The 24,844-nt window shown below is 38.8% G+C and overlaps 2 protein-coding genes, 1 long non-coding RNA gene and 1 pseudogene across 4 annotated transcripts; 1 reads left to right on the top strand and 3 right to left on the bottom strand.

The window, feature by feature from the left end:
* Window positions 1–578: 578 nt before the first annotated feature.
* LOC104425722 lies at window positions 579–2,892 on the bottom strand. 2 transcript variants are annotated; one of them, XM_039304540.1, is made up of 6 exons: window positions 2,680–2,892; window positions 2,501–2,584; window positions 2,301–2,385; window positions 2,093–2,181; window positions 1,293–1,404; window positions 579–1,056 (listed from the first exon to the last, which is right to left on the bottom strand). In XM_039304540.1, exons 1-6 carry the CDS (start codon window positions 2,713–2,715, stop codon window positions 1,037–1,039), a joined length of 426 nt encoding a protein of 141 aa, XP_039160474.1. In that variant the 5' UTR covers window positions 2,716–2,892; the 3' UTR covers window positions 579–1,036. The 2 variants fall into 2 exon arrangements, with proteins under 2 accessions (XP_039160474.1, XP_039160473.1); XM_039304539.1 differs by having other exon boundaries at window positions 584–1,070.
* Window positions 2,893–4,477: 1,585 nt separating this feature from the next.
* On the bottom strand, window positions 4,478–5,872 carry LOC104425721. The gene is made up of 2 exons (XR_005547293.1): window positions 5,767–5,872; window positions 4,478–4,868 (listed from the first exon to the last, which is right to left on the bottom strand). It is a non-coding gene; the product is annotated as an uncharacterized LOC104425721 (long non-coding RNA).
* Window positions 5,873–11,157: 5,285 nt separating this feature from the next.
* LOC104427628 (gibberellin-regulated protein 12) lies at window positions 11,158–11,772 on the bottom strand. Its single transcript, XM_010040692.2, has 3 exons — window positions 11,695–11,772; window positions 11,488–11,518; window positions 11,158–11,339 (listed from the first exon to the last, which is right to left on the bottom strand). The coding sequence occupies exons 1-3, from the start codon at window positions 11,770–11,772 to the stop codon at window positions 11,158–11,160; spliced, it is 291 nt and encodes a 96-aa protein (XP_010038994.2).
* Window positions 11,773–15,770: 3,998 nt separating this feature from the next.
* LOC120289463 lies at window positions 15,771–19,204 on the top strand (annotated as a pseudogene).
* Window positions 19,205–24,844: the final 5,640 nt, after the last annotated feature.

Genomic DNA, 24,844 nt, shown 5'->3' with positions numbered 1-24,844 from the left:
CATTATTGCATAAATAATTCCCTAAAATTGCTCGGCATCTGCCATCAATTTTTTTTTCAAGTACAACTTGAACTATTCATAAGCAACTACCATTCATGTGTCACGATCTGTAAATCCTCCTGTACTCGTGACACTTGTGAGTGGCGCTTTGGGTTATCTGGTGAAGAGTGTGAGGCAGAAGGGTAGAACACAATTGGTCCGTAAGAGTGGCGTCAGGACGGTTGGTGCTAGGAGTTCTAAGATATAAGAATTATATCACTTAGGAACTCTGAAGACGGGGTAGGCCTCCCGTGCACAAACTGGTCGAAAGCTAATGCCACTCTCCTGACGAGGCCATGGCAGGCCGAAACCAGTTGTTGAACCTAAAGAGATCTACTATCTCACTCGATGGACGAGACGCCCGAGCGAAGCTAGGCGTGGTAGGATCTCACACAATGGAATCATTCACTGTATCGATCGTGGAACAGCTACAAAAGAAAGGCTGGCCTGGCAAATTCCACTCGCCAAGCGCCCGCGGGTCGTTCCAAGGCTAAGGAAACTCTCGGCCCGTGACAAATGACTGTCACCAATAACACTTAGAGGCTGCCAATACTTCCCATTACTCCATTTCAAGAAAGCTCTTTCCACTAATTTTGCATAAATGGCCCCAAAAGAAAAGCTACATAACATGGGCCCCACCAAAATACGATTCAGAAACTAATCCTCCAAATCGAGTCCATTGATAAATTAGGCAACAGCAGCAGTGGCTTCCTCCAAATGCACTCGATCTCAATCAAGAATGGCTAATTACACTTCCCTCGTACCAAAAAGAGGGACAAGAAAAAGAAAATAAAGTAAAAGCATCGGTCAGCCTGTTTTTGAGTCTGTAGAAGCCGGACTGCTCTCAAGAACTCTTTGTAATGAACTATTGGTGTTGCATGAATTGGTGGTCCTGGCAATAAATGGGGTCACTGATGATTGAAGAGATTCTGGCCCTTCTGATTCTATCCTCTTGCATAGGGCATCACAGTTACTAATAACCTCTGTCAATCTCCCCTTAAGTTCCCCAAGCTCCACCTGCAATGCATGAACTATATAGATTTCCAGAATAAGGGATGAAAGAATATGTCGAATGAACATTTCCAAAGCAATAATGGAAAACAATCAGGAAATATGTAGTATGAACTGAATTCACAGTATGAACATATTCTGGAGAAGGTGTGTTATTCAACCCATGATTTCTGTATTCAATCCTTTGGGGTACTAAAAGCAAGCGCGCAGCAAATAAAATCACAAAATTATGAGATAAGTACCTTCTGATAAGTGTTGAGAGGTGGTCTTCATTGCTGACACAGAGAAATTAAATCGCTGGAGAAGTTTCACAGCTAAAGCATCCACAAGTTCTATCTTGTTCTCTATTTCTTCCTGCAGCAAAATGCACCAAACCTTAGGTCTGTGCACTACAAATTCTCCTGGTTCTGATAGCATATACAATTGACAGAAGGACAGTTCCCATAATATCACACTATATGCCACGCATATATGCATGATTCAGAAGCTCGCTCTCAAGTCCAAAGCATAGATTTATTCAGTTGAAAAGAAAAAATACAAAGGACATTGCCTAACTTCTTTGGGTAAAGTGATTACTGCAACACATTAAAACAACCTGCACAAGGAAGACCAAAGAGCAATGCTCTACCAGTACAAGAGGCGACAGGGGAAAAGCAAAGAAATGGGGATCTCCATAAATCCTTCAAAGTACATATCTACATTTTGCAGATCAAACACACAAAACTCGCTTCAGGTCTTTCAATCTTTCTAAGCAATCTTCACCAGAGAAAATTCTGAAAGATTGAACCAAAAGAAATGACAACAAGTTGATCGCCCCCAAAATGCCATAAGAACTCTTTACAGATCCCTGACTAGTTCAAAATTGAAACCTCTCAATATTCTTCGACTTCAAAATAGTCCATCTAAGGAAAAACAGGCTATTGAATTTATATAACGAAAAACGAAATACTTCCTTTCGTCTAAAATCCCCTTTGATGATTTTTTCATCAAAAGGTCCTAGCATCTATATATAGCATATGCATCGACCCACACAAAGGCGCACCTGTTTCTTGCCAATCTTTTGGACCTTCTCCTCCTGCCAGTCGCGGTACATTGAGAATAGCTCCAGTAGCACCTTCGGATTCACTGTCCCTATATTAACCATTCCAACAACTTGAATTTCAAGATCCCATTACACTATTTCACTTCAAAACAAAATGATTCACTAAAACCAACTCATAAAGATTGTCATCACAAGGCCGATGCGTCACCTGGAGCCGACGAAGACGGCGGCTTCCTAACCAAAATGTCGGTCAAGCTACCCTCGGACAGCAGCGACGTCAGTATGGGAAGCGTCTACAATCAATCGAACAAACCACCACAAGTTTCAATTTTTCCAATATTAAAAGCAACTAATCTGCGCATTCATTCACGTGCTCGCGAGAACCTAGACATAGGGGGTGCTACTCACGATCTTGAGGGACCTGAGCTTCTCCAGGACGGGATCGACGCCCTCCGGCCGCTCGGAGACGGTGGTGATTTCGTCGGCCGGTCTCTTCAAGAGCAAACAACGGTCGTTCAGTAACGATTTGGGAATGAGCCCCGCGAAGAGCGGGACGAGCTTGCGGAGGCGGAAGGATCGAGAGTTACCTGCGATCCCGACAGCGTGGACTCTGAAGTTCCCATGGCGATTGCTTGCGGACAAGAATCTGGGGATCCGAATCGGCGTTCGCCGACGAGCGGAGCGAGACAGAGAGAGGGAGAGAGAGAGAATCGACGATGCGATTCACCGAATCGCCACCGGAAGCGGCGGAGCTTCTGAGTTGTCTGACAAGCGACCGGGGGCCACCGGAGCGCGCACGGTTCGTGGCGGAGCTTAGCTGGGCGTGATCGGGCCATCGGATCGGGTCGGGTCGGACCCATGGCCCACTGAAATAAACCCGATTCATGATGGGCTTGTGGGAGGAGATCGATCCTTCGTACTGCAATCGAGGATACGAGAATTAACCGGCGTTCCCGCACGCGCGAAAATTGCGCGCGTTTGCTAACTAAATAACTAGAAATTTAAATATTGACTATATTGAGAATAAAATGAGAATGGGATAATAAATAGAGAGATGGAAGAATTAATATTTTATGTACTATGTAGTGGTTAGTAGTTTCTATAAACTTTTTAAATTTATTTTTTATCCTTGATCAATATTTAAAATAATATCAAAGATATTAAGGGAAGGAAAAACAGGAATGGTCGCCTAAAAAGAAAAAGTAGGAAATCCTCTTCTCTAGATAACAATATAGATAACATTGAAGAATAGGGAAATAAAAATAGAGACTGAAGTAATAAAGTCAATAGTATTACATAATTTTTTCGTAGAAAATAAATGATTTGAAAAATATTTTACTAAAAATTATTATTTATATCGTTCGAAATAATTAAATAATAAAAATATTTTCGTTATAAATATTTTCATTGAGGATAAAAATAATTTTTTTACTTGTTTTTGTAAGTGATGTAATCAATCATTTTTAGGAAAGAGATTTTTCAAATCCTTAATTTTTCGTGAAATATACTCATTCCGAAATTTTGAAGAACGTTAACTGTAGTTTTCTTACAAATGAGATTTATGTTTCTGGTTCTGTTTTCGTAAGTCATCGGCTGACAAAAAACCCGAAATAGCTCCTAAAATAGTCCAATGGCATGTAAACCGAAATAGATTATTGGGATTTCATGAGAAAGTAAATTATTTTCTCCACCGATTCATGACGGAACCTTCACCATAATGTCATGAGACAGAGTTTCTTGGGCATTGATGGTTTCGGCAATCTTTTCCAAAGTTATCTTTGGGGAAAAAAAAAAGGCCATGGCCTTGATTATGCCTATTTTTAAATAATAATTTGTGTCACTCACAAAAATAATAAACAAAAACTATGAGTTTTTTTTTTTTTTCGAAAAGCATTTTCTAAATTAATCATTTTTCGTGAAATAAATAAAATTTTAATTTCCCCGACTTCGGGCATGGCCTTGATTATGCCTATTTTTATGTGATTATTGGCAGTCAAATGGACCTTATTACCCATTTGATTCAATTACTTGGAAAACAATTACAGCATGATGATGACCATTCGGGTAGAATATGAAAATCGATGAAGAGAAATAATATTGGCTGTCAAATTTGTGGGTAAATTGTTTATAAAGAAAGTGCCTATGAAAAGTGAGGCAAAATACAGTTTCGGCTTAAATATATCCATTTAGAGAGATGAAGATAGATTTTTCTCAACCAGAATAGTTAATAAATTAGTACCCTCAAATGATAAACTATTTCTCTTCCATTGTTAATCAAAAGATAAACTCCTCCTCAGAAAATACCAAGCCTTCACTAATCCTTTCCTAAAGCAAACCACCACAATAACAATTTAATAAGGATCAATTACAGAATGAAAAGGGAAATTAAAGGTCAATTGCCTAATCATGCATCATTATTCTAAAATTAGGCATGCACAACCAGTCACAATTGAAGAGCACACAACATCAGTAGTTCCATTATACAGCGGGGAAGAATGCTTTCCCTCCAAATCAGACGCTGTTCAGAAGCCAACATCAATGTCCTTCAAGAAAGAGAACATCCTATGACATTTCTTCAAACTCAAAACGACATGGTAATGATGACCCCATAACCAAAGAAACACCACAGATCTGACCCAGTTCTAGTTTTCCCTATATCCATCCCAATTGTCATTTCTTGTTGTTGGCTTTCCCACCACCACCGCCTGCATTGATCCCTCCAGCAGCCACCTGCGCTGCTTTCCTCGCCGCCTTCTCTTTCAATGCCTTCGCATCCCTGAACACATGCCAAAAACAAAAGGAAAGTCATCCTGTCAGTAGCCCAAAACCCAAGCACTGAATTTGGTTCCAAAGAATCAGCCCAAAATTGAATAGTCATGGATCTGATCCTTTTTCCTTCTGTGGAAATTAGAAAGCCAGAAACACGCATCCAACCAACCGAGCAATTCTACTCAAGGCATGCCATTTCTAGGCCCAAGCCATGGAACCATCTTCAATCAATCGAAAGCGAACAAAGCAGTATGATAGCTGAAATAGCTACAAACTCACAATTTGATCCTAGTCAGTCCAAAGGCATTTACTGTGATCTGAGATGATTTTGATTGCTTTCCCCTTCATCTGGCATTACTGAGTAGCAAATGGCAACAACATTAAAGATCAATAAATATTGGGTTCCAAATGCTTCCTCTCCATTGTCCCTCTCGAATAATTACCACAATAAACATTTCGCAATGGCATTCTCCATCCTTTGCCAACTCAAACACAAGACACAATCACTCCAGAACCTCATTCCTCTGTCGGAACAGCAGGAATGCAGCAGCATCCACCCATAACACATTTCATTCTAACCTTATTCCCACCGAAAAATCGACCACAATTTGACATAATCACGAAAATGCTGCAGCTTCAAATTTCAAGTCAAACATTCCAGAACTCAACGCCAATTTTTAGATAACCAAAGGGTTGATCCTTTTCGTCCCCCACCCAACCATAGAAAAAGTTCATCCTACTCAACCCATTGGCGCAACGTGCAAGAAGACTATGAAAAAGCAAAACCGGTCGCTTCAAATCTGGTGGTGCAGCAACATTAGTGTAATCAAGCAGAGAAAAGTGCAACCATCCCTAAATTCTTCTCAACAGGAGAGAGCAAACGGATACGAAGACGAAAGCGATACCTTTCGCGCCGCTGCTCGGGAGTCAAGCCGTCGCCTTTGGGCTGCTTGGGCTTCTGACCACTCCTGGCTTGAGCCCTCTCGCGATCTCGCTCCCTCTGATTCCCGCGTTCGATTCAAGTTAAGTCAAACCATACGCCACTCCAGAAAAGTCCTCCCATTAATAAATAAATAAATAAAAGCAGCAACATCGAATCCCAAAACCATCGATCGGGAAGCTCAGAACGAGCCTCCTATCAAGATTCAACGGGCAATTCACAGCAAGAAACGGAAACAAAAGAAGAAGATCAAATCCCATCGAAAAGGATATGAGTCATCCTCTGCCGATCTCCGGTAAAGACAAAATCGTCCGAGCGAACAGTCCGAACCCTGAAGGGCCACGAAATTCACCGATCGCGTCACGTAATCAAAGAACGACGGCGTCGAGGCCTGGATCGAAAGCACAGAGAGAGAGAGAGAGAAGGCGCTTACCTGACTGAAGCTCCCGCGGAGAGAGAGAGAGAGATTGCTGGAGTCTCCTCTGCGACGAGGCGTTCGATGAATGAAGCGAGAACGGAGGAGAGGTGAGTACTAATTGGGAGGAATAGAAGCCTCCAGAAGCCACGTGGGAACCTCCTCTCTCTTCCCCACCCCAACTGCAATTTATTAAAAAAAAAAAAAGAAATTGATTTTTTTTTTTACTCCGTGGCTGTGTCTGGACCCTCCGATGGCATGGCGATCAGCGGCTGAGAAAATCGTCGGGGGCTCCACGATCGAGATTTAGCTGGGGAAGGTCTTGCCCAATGATGAGGCCATCAGATTCTGGCCGATAGTTGCGTAGACTCTGCGGTCTGGGTCGCGCGTTCATCGTAGATCGTTGTGGTTGTGGTTATTTCGCAAAAATAAATAATTTAAAAATATTTATAAAAATTAAATAATTATAAAAATATTTTTATCATAAAAAATTATTTATATTTAATTATTTTCATGAGTGAAGACAAAAATTTATATTCGTTTAACTTCACGAACTATATAAATGATCATTTTTTAAAAACATTTTTTTAATTACTTGTTATTCGTGAAACAAATGCATTACATTAAAATGATCTCCTTTTATCAAAAATGAAAATCATTTCATAATTTCAAAGTAAAATGTTTTCTTTAAGTATTCATTTTCAACGTCTTGAATGCTACAAATTGTAGAAAAGGTTTTATTGAAAAACACTTTGCTAAAAACAAACACAAACTTAGGTCAATATGATTTTACTAAAAAGTTTTGAGTTTCGAGTGAATTTTCTGCCCATAATCATTGGCTCGAAGCGAAGCAAAAGAACATGAGAATATCTCAATTTTTTCGATTGCATTTTTTCGAAAATAGAATAATTATATTTCTCCAAAATTATATTTCTCCATTACTGAACAAGTCGAATGGATATAATACTTAAAGACTTAAAAAGGACACTTGGGTTTTCCATTCTCGCGTCTTCCAATTCTTGTAGCACGAGCACTCCTCTGTGTCCATATGTCCCCGGGGGGGGGCGGCGCGCACAGCTTCTGATGAGACTTCGTCGACATCGGTAGTTGCATGCGGCGGCACATTCTACAATATCCCAAATACGAGTATTTAAATTATATATTCTCGAAAAGAATCGAACGAACACATGCATATTCACATATGTGTGTATGTATATGTTAAAATTGTCTCAAACTTTCAATGGAGAAAATAAGTTTCAGTAGCAGGGTGTACACATACGGTCCCGACGAAGCAATCTTTCTCCGCCAGCCCGAAAATTGTCCAAAAACCACACGTCAGCAAACAAGTGAAATTACATCATTCTTAGCTATATTTGCTGGACAAAGAAAATACAAAAATACGCTGCAAAACAATCAATACGATTCCATCCATTACGAGCGCCGCAAACGATCGAGATCGAGACCGAAATCGGAATCGAGAATTCCAAGGTCAAAATAAAGAAACGACGGACGAATTACGAGAAGATGTGACGAGGGACGCACCGTCGGATGGCACGCACAAGCACTTAGCGCAACACTTGTTGCAGTGGAATAGGGGCCCAACTTCTAGAGAAGCATAGAAGAATTATCAAAAAAATCTTAAATCGTTTTTTTCTTTGTCATTTGCAATTATACTAATACTGTCCATCTAACCAATTTTGATAAGTCGAACATTAATACATTTTAATACTATTTATTTTTTTGATTTTTTTATTAATTTTTTGTTTTTTCCTTTTCCTTTTCTTCCTCTTTGTCTCACAAGCCACTAAGCCACGAGCGAGGTGACTTAGCCCAAATCTTGGCAAGGCCAGTTGCCTTTGACAGGGGCTTGAAGGCTATAGGCAAAGACGGCCATGACCTCACCCAGTGGCCAATGACTATGGAGGAACGAGGGAGAAAAGTAGAAAGAAAAGCCAAAAAAAAAGGAAAAATTTAATAAAAAATTTGAAAAAAATGACATACTATTAAAATATGTCCACGTTGGCGTTAGCCGGATGGCATCCATATCAACGCGAGCTAGAATTCACGTCAGCACGGACCAATCAAAATTGACTGATTGAACTGAATTAACATAATTACAATAGTTTTTAAATTGTAATTTTCCCGGTAAGATGTCGCTGGGCACAAATATTTCAATTAGATATTCTAGAATAGAATCAAATGAAGATATGCAATTTCAGATATCTCTCTTCAAATTCTCTCAGACTTCCAACATAGAGGGCTCTATTAGGGACGGTCCGGATGAAGCGATCCTTCTCGGCCAGCCTTAAAATCCTCCAAAACACTGGTCACAAGCATGCGAAATTGCATTCACGCAAAATTACATTTATCTAAACTGATTTAAGTGGGTGAGGTATTGTCATATGATAAGCCCATCAAATTTAACCTGTTAATTCTATAAACTCCGCTTAATTCGACGGAGCAGTTAAAACGAGCCCCCGCCCTCGCCTCGTGAATTCGATAGCTAATGTAAAGAGGCCGCGCTATTTCTACTCATGTTTTGCCCTAGACACTTCCTTACTTTTGTATTTTTCCAATAATGTTCCTTATACAACTCACTATATCTGTTACAATTCTATGAAATTTGTTCCTTTTTCGTTTGGTCAAATGTAAGGTAATTATTTTATTTTCTTTCTTTTCTCTCCTTTCCCTGTGGGTCCCACTTCCATTCCTTTTTTTTTTATACCCAGGAACCATCATACAGCCAGCGGCCGGCGACGTAAACCTGAGGCGACGCTAACGCAGGACCCACCAACCACGACGCCGCACTTAAAACCACTAATGAATGCGCAGTATGCGAACCGCCACTAATGAATGTGCAATATGCGAACCGTGGGGTTCGAACTCTCGCCCTACCGTGAAGAGGGTCTGAGCACATACCAACGCAGCCACCGAATGGGGTGGTTCATATGAAATTCCCAATTCAAGGCCCAAGTCGGTACATTTCTTCTCTAAATTTCAGATTTACAATCCCATCATATCCCGCCGTTGGCTTGCATTCATATTAATAAGAATGAATGCACATACAAGGTAAAAACACATTGACAACCCTTACAAGTCCCACATAAAGGTCATCCTCCATGTCGTCATCAGCAGCGACCAACCACCTTAGGCTGTCAATTACCAACAAAGCAAGAATGGGTGAAACAATGAGTTAGAAAAGTATAAAAATGACAAATCCCAACAAATGCACGATTACGAAATTGTTAAAAATTGACTTGAAGTTCAACTCTACACACAATTGCAGTCTATGGCTAAAAGCAACAATTGCAACATAAATGACATAATGGATGCGGCATTGTGGCAATGTGTTCCGAGTAATTAATCTATGAAAACACAATTTTTATCTCAATGCTCGAACACTGCAATCTAATAACCACAGTCAAATTAAAGCACCAATTCGAATTCCGCTTCATATTATCTAAAAGCACCTAACTCACTTATTGCCGATCTAGAAAAGGGAAAAGAGACAAAGGCTGTGCTTCTCAATATTTCCTTCCAAAGTGCAAGAAAAGACTGCATGCGACGGCAAAAAGTGCCTCGTTGGGAAGGTTATCGGTGAGCCTAATGCTAGTGCTGGCGAAATTGTGGAGGATGATAAGGTTGGCATCATAAGTAATGGGGAGAAAGAAAGAATGGGCTGCAAGAGAGAAAATGGAGAGACGATAACAATCATGCAAGAGCTAAGAATTAGAAAGAAGGAGAGTGGAATTCGCAAGGAAAGGAAAATAAATAAATAAATAAAATAAGAAGAGTTGACGAAACAAAACAAGGAACCACTTTTGTAAAGTTGGAATAGAAGTTGTGGGCCACACAACGTATAGTGTGATCAAAACTCAAAAATATGGAGTATCTAATGGTGCATTTGGTTAGTATTTAATGTTTGCCAACTGTTCCAAATAGGCTTTAGACCAAATGCTAGCATTATGAAGGTTGAAAGCTCAAAATAGGTAGGTGAGGACCTACCTTGAGTTTTCAACATTTATAGAATGCTGAAATAAGGGTTAAATGATCTTTTCCCCCCAAAATTATCCTCACCAATTCTTCAGTTTTTCAATTTTTGCCCCATTGTTGCTATTGTTCATCCTCTTTGTGCAAGGTTGACCAATGACGCCAAGTCCAACCTGCGAGGTCACACAACCCAAGGCCTCATAACCTGGGGTCATGTAAGCAATGGTCACCTAAGATCGCACGACCCTCGTCAAGGAGGCGCACAACCCCAAGTGGTTCGAGGGTCACCCAAGGTTGTGCGAACTCGGCTAACAGCAACAAATCCTGCTTGCCAATGCCCTAGGTCCATTGCCAGAGCCAACGAAGGGTTTGATTTAAAAAAAAATTGCAACCAAAGCCCTTTGCAATTTTATTTTTACCAAACATTACTTAACTCAAAGTTGTTTTATAAAAGGATTTTTTTTTACCAAATGCAATTTGTATTTCCTCAAGGCTCTTTAGGCTAAAGACTTTTGCATTTTCACAAGACCCATTTCCAAAACCGTAGCAAATGAAGCCTGAATCAAAAGGGGTGGAAAAAGCACAATCCTAAAAGGATATGCCAAACTTATATTAGTTTATTCTATAATTAAATTTGTGTGATTATAATTCTCATTTTCCATCCGTTCCTTGCATAGCTACAAATTTAACTTATTGGTCAGAATATAATATGATATTAAGGTCAATATGATTTTACTTACTCCTTTCAAGCTTCACGTGAATTCTTCGTGCACAATTATAAGCCGGCGGCAAGGCAAAATAATCCCATAATATCTAATTTTTTTTCAATTACATTTTTTCGATCTGATAACAAAAAAAAAAAAAGTCACATTTTTTCGATTACAAATTTTGTTAAAATAGAAAATAAATATCTCCATTATTGCATAACCCGATTGAAAAAAAAAAAAAAAATCAAGGGCACTTGGGTTTTCCTTCCTTCGTCTTCCAATTGTTGTAGCATGGGCACTCCTCCTTGTGTCCGTATGTGCCGGAGGGCACGCACAAGCACTTGGCGCAACACTTATTGCAGAAGAACAGGCATGGCTTCCGGTGAGATGTTGCCGAGCATCGGTAGTCGCATGCCGCGCCGCATTCTGCGATAACCCCAGACATGAGTATTTAAATTATATATTCTCGAAAAGAATCAAATGCGCACATGAAAATTCATGTATAAATCTGTTAAAATTCTCTCGGACATTCGACGGAGAAAATAAGCATAAGCGGAAGGGCGTGAGTACGTACGTTCCGGACGAAGCGATCCTTCTCCCCCGGCCTGAAAATTGTCCAAAACACACGCCAGCAAACATGCGAAATTACATTATTTTCAGCTATATTTGCTTGACAAAGACAAAAAAAGTCATAAAGGATTATCGTTCAATAATCTTTATCCAGAAAATGAGAAAACGGGCTCAAATGACACGATCCCTCCACCATCTCAGCAAAACTCACCAGCGAAACCTCAACGAAGCACGTCGAGGCGATGAGAAAGAAGAGCAACGAAGACTGGAGCAACGACAAACAAGCCATGGTAAACCCCTGTCCGATGACAATCTCAATCTTAATAGAACTATAAAAGGCTTGAATTCCACACGCTTGCCACCGGAAAAGGGGATCTTCTTATATTCAAGTATGCCAAGCAATTGCCATCTCTGGACTCGGAATTACGTGGTAATTCTGCCAGTCCCTTGTAGACATCCGTACAGGGGCCAACTGGCAAATAGCTGGTTTATTTCCATAAGTGGAGGACCAGATTAATACTTCCATTTGAAAGAGTGTGGAATTGGTATATTTGATTAATTATGGACATAATATAAACGTTAGCTGTTTCACATGGACAAAAAATGGCAAAAGCCAGTTAACACTCTAAATTATGTCTACTGTCATAAATTTATTCTATACTCTTTTTTTTGTGACACTAAAAATCTTAAATTTGTAATTATATGATAAATTAACCCCAAACTTATATCCGTATAACACATTTACTTCAAATATTTTTGCGACACAAAACACTTTAGACTTATATCCATATGACACATTTGGCAAAAACTTTTTTATGGCACCAAAAATCTCAAATTTAGGATATGTTTGGTTTAACATTTTGAGAGCCCCTTGGGACCCAAAGTTCATTGAGAAGAATTTGGGATGTTTAGCAATCATCCTCAAGGGGCTTTCAAGTGAAAGTTAGCATTGAAAAAACTGAAAACTCAAAGTAAGTGGAGAATTGCCCTAAGCCTTCAACATTTTTGGAATCTTGAAACAAGGGTTAAATGATTTTTTTTTTCTTCTAAAGCTACCATTACCAATTCTTCAATTTTTCAACTTTCTCCCTTGTTGCTATAGTTCATTTTCTTTGTGAGGGTGGCCAGTGAGGGCCGATGAGGTCAAATCTAAATAGTGAAGGGCTAGCAACTGGCTAAAAATCAGCAAGGTTGTGTGACCTCAGGTGACCCTTGTGACTGTTGCCTAGGGGCTCATAAACCAAGCACAATCTCAGGCAGCCCTCGTTAGGGGTCATCCGAGGTCGTGCAACCTTGGCAACCAATGGCCAAAGCCCTTCACCAAAGCCAACAAAGGGTTTGATTTGTTTTTAATAAAAAAATAAAAATTACAACTAAAGCCTTTTCAAAAAAATAAAAATTACCAAACACTACTTCACCCAAAATTGCTTTACAAAGGATTTTTTTTTACCAAATACAATTTGCATTTCCCCAAACCCCTTTAGACTAATCCTTTAAGATATTTTTCCTTCCTCCTCTATCTTCTCCACCACCCCTGTCACCACCACCCTTGCCCTTACTGTTGCCATTGCCATCGACATTGTGCTCACCGTCGCCAAACCAAGGAAAAAAATGAACGAGGGAGTTAAAAAAACTGAAAAAGAAAATGAGAAAAAATAGACATACAATGAGTTGACATATTTTTACCACATAAGCGCGTGTCGATACTATTTGCTTTTTATTGTCAATGTAGGTAGCCAAATAAGATTTTTAGTAATGTTCATTATAGAATTTTGATAGGAAGTAATTATGTCATATTAATATAAGTTTAGGACTTTTTATGTCACTGAAAAAAAGTTTTGGCGGTTGTATCACAAGTACAAATTTGCACATCGTGGTGTCACAAAAAAAAGTTTACAATAAACGTGTCACAATGAAAATAACTCGGTGTTTTTCATAGATTTTTTCCTTAAAAAAGAGAGAGAGAGAAGAAACTTAAATCTAGCTAAGCCATTTCGTTGTCACTCGAATTTCAGCCTATCGACTTCTCATATATTTCGTCCTCATTGTCGTGGCACTTTAATCCTCTTATATCATTTTTTTGTTGGATTAATACTACTGAAAATCCCAAACTATACTTACCACAACATATTTACCGAACTTTTTTGCATTACTAGAAATCACATACTTGTATGATACATATATCCTCAGTCTTGGTTCCGATCAAAACCATCGTAAAAATTTCTAAGTGGACAGCGAAAGACAGATGAAGATAACGTAGGGCGCGCATGACAAAATTTCTGTTTCTCGATTTCTCTGTTTCTCTGTTCCCCGGAACGAGTTTGGAACAAATCCGTTTGGTAACACAATTTGATTTCTCTATTTCTGAAACAGATTTCTATTTCAGAAATAGAGAAATTGAAGAAATCGAAGTTGAAATTTTTAACTCTCAGTTTTGAAATAGAAATCGAAACTGAAATTAAACCATATAAAAGAACTTTGTGCTTTCTTACTAACTTAATTCACTCATAACCACAACTTCACAAATTATTGCTAATTTTTTTTTTTTTGCTCGTGTTTTTTTTTTTTTTTTTTTTTTTTGCATTTTTTTTATAACTTCCTCTTTAGGATAAAAGACAATTGAATGGGTCCCCAATTTTAAAAAAATGACCAAAGTTCTTAAATACTTACTTAAAAATAATTGGGCTATTTTCTCCTAGAAAAGGCACGCGCATGGCCAGTTGAAGAAAAAGTTCTTACGTAATAGATGAATAAAAAACGTGCCTAGAAATTTAACCTTATTTTCTACCGATTCAAAATTCTTGTAAAATCAAAATAATTAGATTGTTACATAATCTTGAATTTTAATTCGAAGGCAAGAGATTCAAGAGAATCTCTCTCTTTGCTATGCAAGGGCCATTAAAGGTTCATTGAGCAACAATAAAGAAATTAGGGATGAGCAACTGGACTGATTCAATTCGAGAATCAAAATAAACCGATCTTCTCCCGATTGGTTCCTAACCATAAACATTACTTTAAGGTAGAATTCTCATATATTCCTTTACACCATTAATTTTATTTTGTTGATAATCTTGTATAAGACTAATTTTTGATAAAATGACAAGGATGTATAGGCGCCATTGATGGCACCCATATTCATGTTCCCGCGGTACTTGTCTGAACCTACGCATGATGAGCTTGCAAACGATACATTGACAGAGGAGGGAAACCAAATAAATACGCTTAGGAAAACAATTGCTAATAAAATGGCAAGGGATAATAAATTTTGTTAATATGCCGGAAATTCCATGAAATTGTATTTTCAACTTTTGTAATGTATTAGTATTATTTCGACTATTATTTTGTATTTGAAGATTTCCCATGTTGTTTTAGTATTATTTTGACTATTATTTTGTATTTGAGGATTTCATATGTTATTATCTAATCAATTTCTATTCTTAGAAATAGAAATTTTGTTCTGTTATCAAACAGATTTTTGTTTCAGAAATAGAAATTTTGAGTCGTTATCAAACGGGTTTTTTGCTCGTAAACTTGTCCAGGGAATAGAAATTAAGAAATTGATTGCCGTAAATCAATTTCATTTTTTAAATTTTATCATGCGCAGCCGTAGTGATCACGTGGTTTTAGTAAAAAAAGAAAATGGATAGTCAAAACAAGGTCATTTTGAAGCTTGAAGGGCAAGCTAAAGAGCAGGCTTGATTTTTGTTGGTATTTTAAACCTCAGGTCATTTGTCTCTCTTGAAGGTTGATTTGCCCCAAATCGACCTCGTCGCTGTGGCTCTCGTCTTGGAGCTCGCGATCGAAGGTCGTGGTACTGGTGCTGGTGGGCTGAGAGGTATCAAAGGCTGCGGATCGAAGATGAGATGCAAATTGAAACTTGAAGTGCCGGTATATTTGACTACCACATCAACAATTCTGTCCGGGCATAGGATGTAAGGACTATCATCACACAAATGGATCCAATTAAGAGTCTTTGGACTACAAGTTTAGGGATGGCCATGTGATTATCCCTCTAATTCGTCACCAAATAATTTTAGATTACATGTATATTACAAACGTAAAATTTGATCCTTTCGAAAATTAGTAAATTCTCGTTATCCCTCTGATTAATTTATCAACATTGTTTTTTTTTTCCATCACAGCCTAAGCATATCACCAATTGGGTTGCCCATAGCAGAAATTAGGAGAACCAAAAAAGAGAGAAAGAAAGAAACGCCGCAAAACGAGGAACAGCCCAAGTCCCGCCCATAAGACTCGCTCCCCTCCGTCCCGACCATTTCTCCTCTCTCTCTCTCTCTCTCTCTCTCTGGGTCGCGTCCTGCGCGGCGGTCCTGGCAATTCTCCCGACCGGAGGCGTCTCGCGGGCGGGGGTTGGGGAACGGGCGCATTCCGTTCGAGAATGGGGTTTCCGTTCGCGAATTGAAGCATTCCCGTTTTCGATTTGCGCTCGGATCGATCGGTTTTGCGTGCGTCAGCTAAAAAAGATTCGAGCCGCGTTTCCCACGTGAAAGTCTAGATTCTTCGTGGCGTCCGCGTCTTGCATTTTATGTTTGCTGCTATGCAAATTTCTGCGGTTAGATTCCACCGATCTCTGTATCTTCCGTTTGGGATATTGGTTTGGGCGCGCGGGGGGATTTAAGCCGGCGATTGTTTAGCTGTCCGGCGAATGCGGGGTGAAAGGGAGTCAATTCTGTTTGGTCAGACTGTGAAATCGTCTTAGGCTTGGCGTACGAACTTACTGCAGTCTTTTGTTTGAAGCGTATAGCAGAATATCGTCCCAGAGGATGATGGTTTGTCAGTTGTTTATATAATCAGGTTCTGATCTGAATGAGATGGTTTGCTGTTGGTTCAATTGGAAATTAGACATGATAATTTTCTTCATCGAATCTTGGATCCCCTTAATTGGTATACTCTCTCTCTCTCTCTCTCTCTCTCTCTCTCTCTCTCTGAAAGGTGTAAAACGAAGTTGGTCATTCGGTTAATTTTGCTGAAAAAATAGCTGCACTGCTGCAATGCATTATCTATAGGCAAAAGTAGTCAGTTCTTGTTTAGTTTCTCAGTGTAGTTGTGACTTGTGAGGCCTTGCTTTATTACTTGCGTGGCTGTAGTGCTGGTTTTAATGATGTTGGTCCTTTGATTTGTTTAGTCCTTGTAGGTGACACTCTCACTGTCCGCATTTGGGAGTTTTGAAACTCATATGGCTGAGGTAAATGAAACGTTTCAGTGGCATACTTTGGTTTCTCGTATCTGTTGGTGCATCGTGTGAATGTAGTGACAAATTATTCTGAATATGGCAGGAGGGTCACAGGGTTACTTTGAATGTGTATGACCTGAGCCAAGGTCTTGCTTGACAGCTTTCCACATCTTTCTTGGGAAAGGCGATTGAGGGCATCTGGTAAGTGGATTGCAGTCAGAGGAGGGAAAGATGTCTATTTGTTAAGTCTTCTTGTTCTCATGAAAATGCTGCTTCTGGGTGCACAAGCTCCAAGCAGTACATCTTGAAATTGTATTTTAAGCTGCTTCTGGTATTTTATTATTGTTGTTTTTTTTTTTTTTTGTGGTCGCGGAAAAGAGGGGTTGGGGGCGGGCAAATAGAGACGTTATTTAATTTGGATCTTTGGTACTGAAATTCTTTTCATCTTAGTGTTTCTTGATGATATTGAGTACTCTTGCTTTGTGAGGGGTCCATGTCTATTTGGCCTGCAGTAAGCTGCATTGATGAATGAAGGAGGAATTAATTGAAGGTTTATATGTTGGTCAGTTAGAAATTGTTATTTAGCCAATTGGGTTTCAGCAACTTGTGAGACGAAGCACGATTGACCTCATGTGTTACATTTAATCTGGATTTTTTTAACCAGAAGCAGGGGCAACATGACATGCCTTTCCCTTTAGAAAAAAGAAAAGCCAGTATGCAGATCTCTTTATCTTACTGACATCAATGATTTGAATTTTTTCGAACACAGGCATACTGGAGTGGTAGTGTATGGTAATGAATACTACTTTGGAGGAGGTATACAGCATGCTCCTGTTGGGTCAACGCCGTATGGTACTCCCATTCTTGTTGTAGAATTGGGTGTCACACATGTGCCAGAAGATGTGTTCGAGATGTATTTACAGGAGATCAGTCCTTGATACACAGCTGAAACATATAGCCTGCTCACTCACAATTGTAGCAACTTCAGTAATGAGGTAGCCCAATTTTTAGTGGGTTCAACCATTCCAGACTATATTTTGCAGCTTCCTAATGAGGTCATGAGTAGCCCAATGGGTGCTTTGATATGTAAGTCCATTTTAACTGTGATACTTGATTTCTGTTTCTAGTGTTTCTGGCCAAGATGTTCCCTCAATTGTGTGTTGACTTCTTTTTCCATAAACTAAAGGAATTGGTTGGATTAACATGCTGTTGCGCTACGCTAGTAGTGTGATACAACTGGAAATCACCTGTCCTATTCTCCCTATGATTGAGTTTGGATATGGGCCCCACTATGCCTGTAGGTTGTATATTACTGTTTGTTATTCCTCAGTGTGCTGAGTGATTATCTGGTGTTGTGATGAACCATAGTTCCTCTATGAAATAAGGGAGATTTCTGCATGTGATGTTGATTGAGTGTACTTGCTCTTTTTTTTTTGGGAGAACATGGGGATGAGATACCCCTACATGGATTATCCATTTGGTAGGTGACTGCACGGCAATATTGTCTTCATGTCATGTGAGGGAAGGACCTCGCTCTTTTCCTTCTCATCTTGGAATTATAAAAGGGCAGGTGATAGGCACATAGAATCTTGCCCTGGAACATTTTGAGCATGATGTATCCCTACAAATTATTGCATGTTTGTGAGAGATTAAGTTGAAGGGGTGGTAAAAGTTCTCAAGTCTGGCAATCATCATCAAGGTTAACGTCCTCCTTTTTTTGGTCATAAGGTCAACGTGCTCTAGTTCCTCATATTGTTGCGGATGTCGTCGCGTATTGTTTGGTTCCTTGTGGTGGCTTTGGGATTTCTAAATTGTATAACCGGGGTCTGCTGCTTGTGAATGTGTTCCATTGAATGACATACTTCTGGTTTTTACTGCAGTGCCTATGATACAGAACCTGGAGACGACTTTGACAGCGGGAGCCGTTCCTCAACTTCCACAATTTAGGCTTCCATCCTCGACCCCGATGTTACCAAGTCCTTCGGCAGTACTCCTAGTGCACCTGTGAAGAAAACCAAAGCCACAGATGTGGATAAGAAACAGCAATCTGGGGAGTGTGCTAAGGAGTCTAAGGATGAAAAAGCCCTAGCTGCAAGTGATTCTGCCGCTGCAAAAGTCGATCCTGTACCAGGAGATCCTCTGGGAGATGCACGGAGCAAGGTGCAGGAGGAGATTACTGCAGAATTTGCGGCAATCATGGCAAGTGGAACGTTGCGCGCAAGTGAAGCCGCTGCACTTGCCACCAAGAGGGTGATGCAAAGATATGGGCACATGAACATTGCGATGTCGAGCTAAAATGAACTGAAAAACAACGCATCATTATTACTAGGAAAAAGTGTGTTTACAAATGCAGTAGACACAAAGTGATTGATTATCATGAGACTGAATTGGTCGGCTCCACCCTGATGTAAACCGATTTCATTGTTCGAATTATTAACAGAGACGTTTTCTGCGTATGCCTTCGATTTTGAAAGCCAGATTAGCGGGTGGAACACACGAATGAACCTTGCATTCGCACTTCGTGTTTTTTCCTATACTTTGATGGCTGTAGGATGTGTTTCTACAGCCCCTACCAAAATGTACTTGTTCCCAACGCATGTCAATTGAAGAAGCGATGCCTATCGCTTACGTGGCGATGTCCCTTTATTCCCAGATCGGAGCGCCTCTAATTCGGGTTTCCTTTTCTTTCTTTTTTTAAAATAATTTGGTGGAGGCTCTTATTAATTTCTTTTAGTATCAATTTCTATTAGTCACTACCGTAGTTTCTGGTCCACATGCCCGGCCTGCGTATTTTTCTTTTACAAAATTTAAGCTGATTTTCTCTGATTTGAACTTTGAAGTGACGGTTGGACTGATGGATGATCATCATATGGATAATCATCATTTACAAAATTGAAGCTGACCTTTTGTGATTTGAAATGTGAAGTTACGGTTGGACTATCCATTGCAAAATGGCAATTGCTATTTTTCAAAATCAAGAGAGACAGACTACTAATAGCACATTGATCCCTGATGATACTCCTATGAAAGGCACGAATTTCAGATCCTATGTTTTCAACCCAACCCAAATTGACAAAGAAAATTTAATAATCGTACTCCCGCTTGACTTATATTTGAAGTGAACTGAATATTTTGACCATCCAAGTTCAATCCAATTAGAAGCCGAAGAAACTCCAAAAAGAAAATCATTTCTCGAATAAAACTTCGCATGGGCCAAAAACAAAGTAAAAATGTAATATAAAGATAAATAAATTAGGAAAAAACAAAAGAATTAGCGCCTAAAAGAACGAAATGGAGGTCGCGATTATTGTCCGTACACTCTTCGAAATGCAAAGAGAGGCACCTTCGAATTTGCTTTCTCAACTTCTCTGCTTCTCTCTCCTCACCAAAGAATAACAAGAAGACCTCAGCTGCGTTTTGTTAGGCTTCTGAAAAAATGCCTTCGAGCAAATACAAAATACTTTAGAGAGTTTTTTTTTTTTAAATGCAAATAATGTTTTCTAAAGTTTAATTTAATAGTACATTAGAAAACAACTTTGATTTTAAAAAAATACCCTTGAAAGGATTTTTGCTACATTCTTTTGAGCAAAAAAAAAAAAACTTCAAACCCTTCACTAGACTCTAGTCAGATTTTGTTTAAAAATAAAATAAAATCTGAGGAGCCTTTTATTGGATTATCATCGTGGATAAATATCTTGAAGTATGAGCCGGCCCTTAGATTCCCCTGCCTTTTAGACTAGTAGTCTCTTTTGATTTTGAAAAATAGCAATAGAATTTGCCATCAACCCAACTACAACTTCAAAATTTAGGAGAAATTATTCGAAAAATCCTAAATTCATTAATTGTCCAAAAAATCTTAAACCCATTATATGAAGGCCATTTCAGTTCTAATATTTTCAATTGTGTTAGTTTAATTCTAAATTTTTTGATGATTTGCCTTTTAATTTTAAACATTTTGATAATTTGCCAATGTAGTTTTTCCAGCTAAATATTTAAATGATAGGTATATGACTATATTGGCAAATTATTAAGATTTTTAGGACAAGTTCTCCTAAACCTTGAAGTTGGGCGAGCTTGGTGGTGCTATTGTAGTATAAAGGACTTAATAGGATTAGAGATAATAAATAATGGAGGAGGATCTCCATCCTTGAATTCTAAAGCTTTCTCTTTCTTTGTCGAGTCTCAAACATGATCTTGTAGAGTTTTGATATCAAGGCGTAGAGGCGCCAAATCTTGCCTAGCTGAGATCTCTACAAATGTGTTTCTAATAGAGCTCAAAGGAAAACTGCTAAACTATATAGTTGGGGTAAAAGAATTAGCTAGTTGCCTTGGATGATGGGGAAGACCATACTCTTTAAGCTCAACAATGTGCTATTTCACCTATGTTATTTCTTCCATTGGGTTTTCCAAATAATAATGCTGGATTCTTGCAGCTTCAAAATGAGAAAGCATTTTTTTCAAGATTTCTAATGATTCCTTCAATTTTGATGGAAGCTTCTACACCTTGGTAAGTTCTTTGGTGCACACAATCAAGCCATTCTTGCATTGCAACGAAACCTTTATATAGGGTTTCAATGGATGTGCCAATTTAATGAAGAACAATGGTATGAGAAGTATGCACCTTGTTTAAAAGAAGGGCATTCTCAATTTGTCAATTTGATACAACTTCTCTTGCAAAAATCTTCTTAGGATTTCCACTAGCATCAAACCCCGAAGGATTTGCTATTTTAGCAACATATTTATACCTTTGCCCAGAACTAGTTGTTTCAAACTCTTGTTTTAGCTAGGAAGTGGGAGTCAAAGGAGGAAAGTTTGTAGGAAAAAACATGTACATATTCGGCGTGTTGGCCATATGTTGTTCGGCCTCTCAAACTTTTTGGGCATTTGGCACTAGATTGACAGGACTCTTGGCTTGAGCGGTTTTGAATTAGAAGAGGAATTTTTCTTAATTCACTTGTAGATGGGTTTGTAGAATGGGGAAATGGGTTGCTATTTTGGCTTTTATTTATTGAGGCTCAGGCTTTGGTAGTTCATAAGGCTTATGGTTAGGAGGTGGTGGTGAATAAATAGAGATAGTGCTAGAGAAGGATAAGGCACTGTGTAGGATACCATAAACTGGTACCTTCCACCATCTTCACCAAGAGAACCTATAGAAGAATCACAGTCTAGGTATCTCTGATGGAAAGGATCTCGAACCCGTTTCTTTTTTCTTCTTCACCAAATGGAAAATACCAAAGTAGTAACTGAGTGTCACATAAGGGCTGTACAAAGTTCACACTAGCAGTCACATTCCAGTAATAGTGCCACATAACCGAGTCTTTAAAGTAGTAAATAGGATTACCAAAGGAATAAACTGGAGGGTCTGTCTGGCTTTATGATTAGGTTTACCTTCCCCATCTTCTTGGTGATCCTGAGTAGGTTGGACCATAAGAAGAGTGAACAAAATAGAGCTGAATATTTTTGTCTTCTGCTATGTGGGGACAAATTTAATAACCACATTGCCATCTTTCTTCTTGGTAAACTTTGGCTTAGTGGACCAGACTTAATGAACATCCTTGTACAACTTTTCATAGTTGGTTACCCAAGTCCTAGGACAAAGTTTAACCAACTCATCCCTAAAAATTTGTTTAGGAACATAAATGCAAGGTGTTGCATGGTTATTGTTCACATAGATAAAAAAAGGCTTCTTCTGATGTTGGAAGAGAAAGATTGATGACATGGTTCTAGACTCTATAGACCATTTGATAGTACAAGATAGCAACAATAGAATTTGCTACTTGGGGAGCTCCAGAAATTTGGAGTTGAATTTTCAAGGCAATAAATAGTTGAGGGTCAGAAAATGCCATATTGAAATTTGGAAAAACAGTAACAATCACCATTCAAACATTCTAGATAGTCTTGATTTTCCCAATAAAGGCATGTTGGTAGTCAATAAAACTTGTGTCTAGAAGAGCCATCTAGGCAATAACAGGAAGACCTTTTTGATCATGGAAAGACAAGTTAAGACAAATTGCACCATAGTACAAATGGGTGTATCCTTTTTGAATCCAATGTCGAAGGAATTCAAAAGGGATTTGAAGAGTGAAAAACTATTCTTAGGAATAGGATGTTGATCAAACCAAGTAGATTGGACATATTCCTTGATTTCTTTTGGAGTGTGATTGATTAACTGTTTGATGGAAATGATAAGAGAAAAAGAGGACAGTTGTCTAGCAAAAGCAACATAGGGATTTACAATAGGAGGATAGTAGGTGAGATTTTCTCAGCTTCATTGAGGTAGAATACCTCATGAAGCCAATCGATCTTGGAGGATTTAGATTTACGAAAAGGACTTGATGGAGTTAAGGTAACTAGAATATCTACTAGTGGTGAAAAAAGTTTGAGGTGGGTGTTTTCACCCATGGTAGTGATGGTTTCCCTTTAAATTCTATTAGTATTACAAATCTTAAAAATATACTATAGCATGTGAGTACGATTTGAGTTGGCGAATTCTACTCTGGAACCGAGAATTGTCTACTAAAGAATAGTTCTAAAAAATTGAAACTGAGAATTGTTGATTCCATGGATCAATTGAAGAACAGGACCGCCGATCCGATCTTGTTCTCAAGTGGGTCCATAGAACCGATCCCACCAAGCGTAACATTTTCCAGCAAGCCCAAAGTAAAAAGAAAGCCAAAAAACTTCCATTTTGCAAGATCAGTAAAAAGATTGGGCTCATACTGAAAGTTGAGGGCTGAGGTAATGAATCGATGGACATTGACCTTGAGAGTTGAGGTCGTGAATGAGAGATAGAGAAACGACTTAGACAAGGTAAAAGTGAGACAAGACGATCACTCGATCAATGGATGTTAAACTTCGAATTGGGGATTTTAGGATTTTCATTTTACTAATTTTTTTGTCAAAAATTTGTTTTAAAAATTAAATATATAAATCACCGGTCTGATTTAAATGGACAATCTTCCCTTCCCAAAATTGGGAATTGGACAGGTATCCAATTGAAACCGAAAACCGAATCGGTTTCCTTAAAAGCCTCCGGTTTCGGGTTTGGTCGAGTCTGATTTCGGACGGTTCTTTAATTTTTCTTTTTTTTTCATATCCCTATGAGTATCGATTCACCGACACTCGAAATTGCTTCAAAAGTTTTTCCAGCATTCCGGACAGCGACTTCTGTACAGCGTGTCGACTGTCTTATCCGGAACTACAACTCGCCTGCATAGGTAGAAGATTTTTCTCTGCTCGACGTCGCACGCGCAAGTGCCTGCTAACCACAGATCTCGGAAAGGCCGATTTTGTTTTGCTTTTGGGCTCGGGCTTTGCCTCGTTTCGTCCATCTATTTTAGGCCCAATCCAGTCTGAACCGTGGCAGAACACGAGGTCGACTTTTACTTTTAACCTTTTTAGATCTTGCGACTCTTTACCATCGAATAATTCGACGTCTACTTAACGCAAGGTATCCAAAGCCTTTTTAAGATATATCGATGCCGATATAGTGAACTACATATTTTTTACTTGAAAATGTGTTTATACTTTAGCTGGATAAATAAGTTTTACAAAACGATCGAAATAAGCATGGCCTACTGACCGTATATTATTAGTGGGAGGGCAATTCAAGAGGCTTGAAACTTCAATGGGTGAATTTGAATAATGTTCTTAGAATGCATTTATTTGGGAGGAAAGTGTTTTTCAAGGATTGATTTTATGGACTTGCAAAAAATAATTACTAGATTGAAAACACTCTATGGTCAACGAAAATATTCATACAAAAATTTAGGAAAGTGAATTCTTAAATCTAAAGATGTGAAAATGAGAATTGCTTATATCGAACACTATAATACTTTTATATTTTTTATTCATTTTCCTTCTTCTTCTTTGGCCAATAAGTTGACGGCCGGCCATAGATGAGCTAGAGCCTTGCCATTGTCGGCTAGGTTCGAGATCACTAATTTGGCGAGACCGAGGCCTCGTAAAACTTTGGTTAGCTCTACCTCTCTAGCCTGCACTTGTGACTAGTAACCAGCCGTCGTTGGTGCCCGGCAACCGATGAAGGGGAGAAAAAGAAAAAGTTTTTAAAATTTGATTTGATTTTTTTTTTTTTTTTTTTTTGCTATGAATAAAGTCATGAGGTTGAAATTATTTGCCAAATGATGTTCAAGCATTAGAAAATGTT

The sequence above is a fragment of the Eucalyptus grandis genome, chromosome 11 (assembly GCF_016545825.1).
Source record: "Eucalyptus grandis isolate ANBG69807.140 chromosome 11, ASM1654582v1, whole genome shotgun sequence".
NCBI lineage: Eukaryota > Viridiplantae > Streptophyta > Magnoliopsida > Myrtales > Myrtaceae > Eucalyptus > Eucalyptus grandis.
The sequence above is the reverse complement of the archived record's forward strand: the minus strand, read 5'-3'. Positions and strand labels throughout refer to the sequence as shown.

Bases quoted from the DNA above. Each gene is read 5' to 3' on its own strand.
- LOC104425722 (XM_039304539.1), bottom strand. From the start codon at position 2,715: ATGGGAACTTCAGAGTCCACGCTGTCGGGATCGCAG. The intron at 2,182-2,300 runs GTGACGCATCGG...TGGTTAATATAG, and splicing joins GCCGTCTTCGTCGGCTCCAG to GGACAGTGAATCCGAAGGTG. The intron at 1,071-1,292 runs GTACTTATCTCA...AAATCTATATAG, and splicing joins CTCTCAACACTTATCAGAAG to TTCATGCATTGCAGGTGGAG.
- LOC104427628 (XM_010040692.2), bottom strand. From the start codon at position 11,772: ATGGCTTGTTTGTCGTTGCTCCAGTCTTCGTTGCTCTTCTTTCTCATC. The intron at 11,519-11,694 runs GTGAGTTTTGCT...GACAATTTTCAG, and splicing joins GCTTCGTTGAGGTTTCGCTG to GCCGGGGGAGAAGGATCGCT. The intron at 11,340-11,487 runs GTACGTACTCAC...GGGTTATCGCAG, and splicing joins AGGATCGCTTCGTCCGGAAC to AATGCGGCGCGGCATGCGAC.